The 2970-nt window shown below is 63.2% G+C and overlaps 1 protein-coding gene across 1 annotated transcript; it reads left to right on the top strand.

Annotated features, from left to right (window-relative positions):
* The first annotated feature begins 1344 nt into the window (after positions 1 to 1344).
* EMIHUDRAFT_413799 (hypothetical protein) lies at positions 1345 to 2295 on the top strand. Its single transcript, XM_005783371.1, has one exon. The coding sequence runs from the start codon at positions 1832 to 1834 to the stop codon at positions 2129 to 2131; it is 300 nt and encodes a 99-aa protein (XP_005783428.1). The 5' UTR covers positions 1345 to 1831; the 3' UTR covers positions 2132 to 2295.
* Positions 2296 to 2970: the final 675 nt, after the last annotated feature.

Genomic DNA, 2970 nt, shown 5'->3' with positions numbered 1-2970 from the left:
GGGGGGCGGGGGTGCCGCGCGCTCAGGGCCTCACCCCGTACGCCTTAACATCGTGTAGCACTCCACTTCTCTAGCCTTTTTCGTGTGGTATAGATATCGTTTTTCGAGAGATATTCGTACCTCTCTCGGCGCATAGAGTATAAAGTAGTCGCAGTTGAGTAGAAGTTAGAACCGATGGTGGGGATGACGGTGGTGGAGACGGCAAGGGGGGTAGGTCGGCGGCGAGGGCGGCAGCGACGGGGGTGGCGGCGACGGGGGCAGTGGCGAGGGCAGCGGGGCGGCTCGGAGGCGAGGGCGAGAACGGCGGCATGCCGGAGGGCGGCCGAGGGGAGGGTGGTGGCGGGGCGGGAGGGGGGCGGCGGAGGGCGACGGCGAGCGGGGGCAGGGGCGGGGGCGGAGAGGAGGGTGGAGGGGGCAAGGGTGCCGTGGCTGCGAGGGCGGGCCCCGGCGGCGAGGGGGGCGGCGAGGGCGGCGGCGAGGGCGGCGGCGAGGGCGGCGGCAGGCAAGGGCTGGGGCAAGGGCGGGGGATAGTGTAAGAGATCTCGCGGCGCGGTGACGGCAAGGGCGAGGGCAGCGGAGCGGGTGGGGGCGGTGGCGGCGGCGTGGGTGGCAGCGAGGGAGGCGGGCGTGGTGGTGGTGGCGAGGGTGGTGAGAGCAGCGGCGGTGGAGACGGTGGTGAGGAGGGCTGTGGCGGTGAGGGTGGCGGGACGGCTGAAGGCGAGGGCGGCGGCAGGCCGACACGAGATTGGAGGCCGCATTCAGCCCGGATGGGACCGCGCCGGGCGGCGAAGCACGAAGGGGCGTCGAGCTCGAGGGCGGCACCGGCGTCCGCCTTCGGTGGGGATTGCAGCTGCAACGGGCGGCGGGGGCAAGGTGGGGATGAGGGTGGGGGCGGCGATGGCCGGAATGGTAGCGGCGGCGTGGGGGCGGTGGCGAGGGCGAGGGCGGTGGAGGTAACGGTACAGGGCGGCCACAGTGAGAGGGCGGCGGGGGCAATGACAGTGGCAAGCGAGTTGGCCGGGCGATGCACTACAGAGGAGCGCGGTGTGTGCTTCGGAACGCAAAGAAGAGCGTGGAAGGCTCTGAGTAGACTTAGACGCTCGCGCCGCCCGCTCCGGAGGCTGCATTCAGCCCGGAGGGGACCGCGGGAGCGCCCAGTGGCGGCTCGGGGAGAGCCGGGTGTATCTGCGCAGTGGCCTGCGCGCTGCCTTGGGCAGAAATCGCGCTCTCGCCCCCTCGGCTCCGCCCCCGAGCGAGTGAGGCTCGGAGAGGCGAGAGGGGGAGAGCGCCGAGAGAGCGACTGAGGAACGGGAGAGGCCCTGAGAGGGTTGTTGCGCGCGCGCAACAAATCGTCAGAACCAAGGCTGAATCTCAGCGGATCGTGGCAACAAGGCCACTCTGCCGCGTACAATACCCCGTTCCTTATTCAAGTCGTCTGCAAGGGATTCGTCGGCCCGGGTCCGTGAATTGTGGTCGCTCGCGGCTCAGGCAGTGCTACCGTTGCTCGTGGCGTCCCCGGGCCGGTAGGTGGCTTTCCTTCCGGCATGGATTCTAACTTAGAGGCGTTCAGTTATAATCCGGCGCATGGCAGCTTCGCCGCATCGCCGTTTCCGGCGGCGGCTATACCGATGATGCGAATTGGTGGTTCCTCTCGTACTGAACCAAATTACCGTAGAAAAACAGACAGCAGTAGGGTAAAACTAACCTGTCTCACGACGGTCTAAACCCAGCTCACGTTCCCTGTTGGTGGGTGAACAATCCTGCATTTGGCCCCCGCTGCGAGGCAGTGATAGGAAGAGCCGACATCGAAGGATCAAAAAGCTACGTCGCTATGAACGCTTGGCAGCCACAAGCCAGTTATCCCTGTGGTAACTTTTCTGACACCTCTAGCTTGAAATTCCCAAAGACGAGAGGATCGATAGGCCACGCTTTCGCGGTTTGTATTCGTACTGAAAATCAAAATCAACCGAGCTTTTCCCCTTTCGGTCCACATGAGATTTCTGTTCTCATTGAGCTCAAAATCGGGCGCCTGCGTTATTTTTTAACAGACGTGCCGCCCCAGCCAAACTCCCCACCTGTTAGTGTCCCCGACGCGGATCGCGCGCACGAAGCGGCTTGGATCCAGAAGTGAGGCGAGCCTCCCTCCGCGCCACCGAGTAAGTAAAACAACGTTGACGGTTGCGGTATTTCACTGTCGGGTTGCCCCTCCCGCATATTCTACACCCATCAAGTCGTTCCACAGTAACAGACTAGAGTCAAGCTCAACAGGGTCTTCTTTCCCCGCTGATTCTTCCAAGCCCGTTCCCTTGGCTGTGGTTTCGCTAGACAGTAGATAGGGACAGTGGGAATCTCACGAATCCATTCATGCGCGTCACTAATTGGATGACGAGGCATTTGGCTACCTTAAGAGAGTCATAGTTACTCCCGCCGTTTACCCGCGCTTGGTTGAATTTCTTCACTTTGACATTCAGAGCACTGGGCAGAAATCACATTGCGTCAGCACCCTCGCGGGCCATCGCAATGCTTTGTTTTAATTAAACAGTCGGATTCCCCTTGTCCGCGCCAGTTCTGAAGCGGCTGTTCGTCGCGCAGGGAGAGCCGGAGCGCTCCTAGGCCGTCCGCCGGACGGCCGCGCGGGATCCGCAGCCGTGAGGCCGTAGTCCCCGCGCAGCCAGCCGGCCTCGAGCCTAGGACCCCTGCGCCCAGCCTTCAGAGCCATTCCTTCTCCCGAGGTTGCGGAACCATTTTGCCGACTTCCCTTACCTACATTGCTCTATCGACTAGAGGCTGTTCACCTTGGAGACCTGATGCGGTTATGAGTACGACCAGGCGTGAGAACGAACCGCTCCCCCGGATTTTCACGGGCCGTCGGGAGCGCGCCGGACACCCCAAGACTTAGGGTGCTTTGCCTGCCGTGTAGCCCTCGCTCCGGCTAAACCGATTCCAGGGCAGGAGGCAGTTAAGAAGAAA

The sequence above is a fragment of the Emiliania huxleyi genome (genome assembly GCF_000372725.1).
Source record: "Emiliania huxleyi CCMP1516 chromosome Unknown EMIHUscaffold_18, whole genome shotgun sequence".
Lineage (NCBI taxonomy): Eukaryota > Haptophyta > Isochrysidales > Noelaerhabdaceae > Emiliania > Emiliania huxleyi.
Note: the sequence above shows the minus strand (reverse complement) of the source record. Positions and strands in the feature narration are given on the sequence as shown.

Bases quoted from the DNA above. Each gene is read 5' to 3' on its own strand.
- EMIHUDRAFT_413799 (XM_005783371.1), top strand. From the start codon at position 1,832: ATGAACGCTTGGCAGCCACAAGCCAGTTATCCCTGTGGTAACTTTTCT.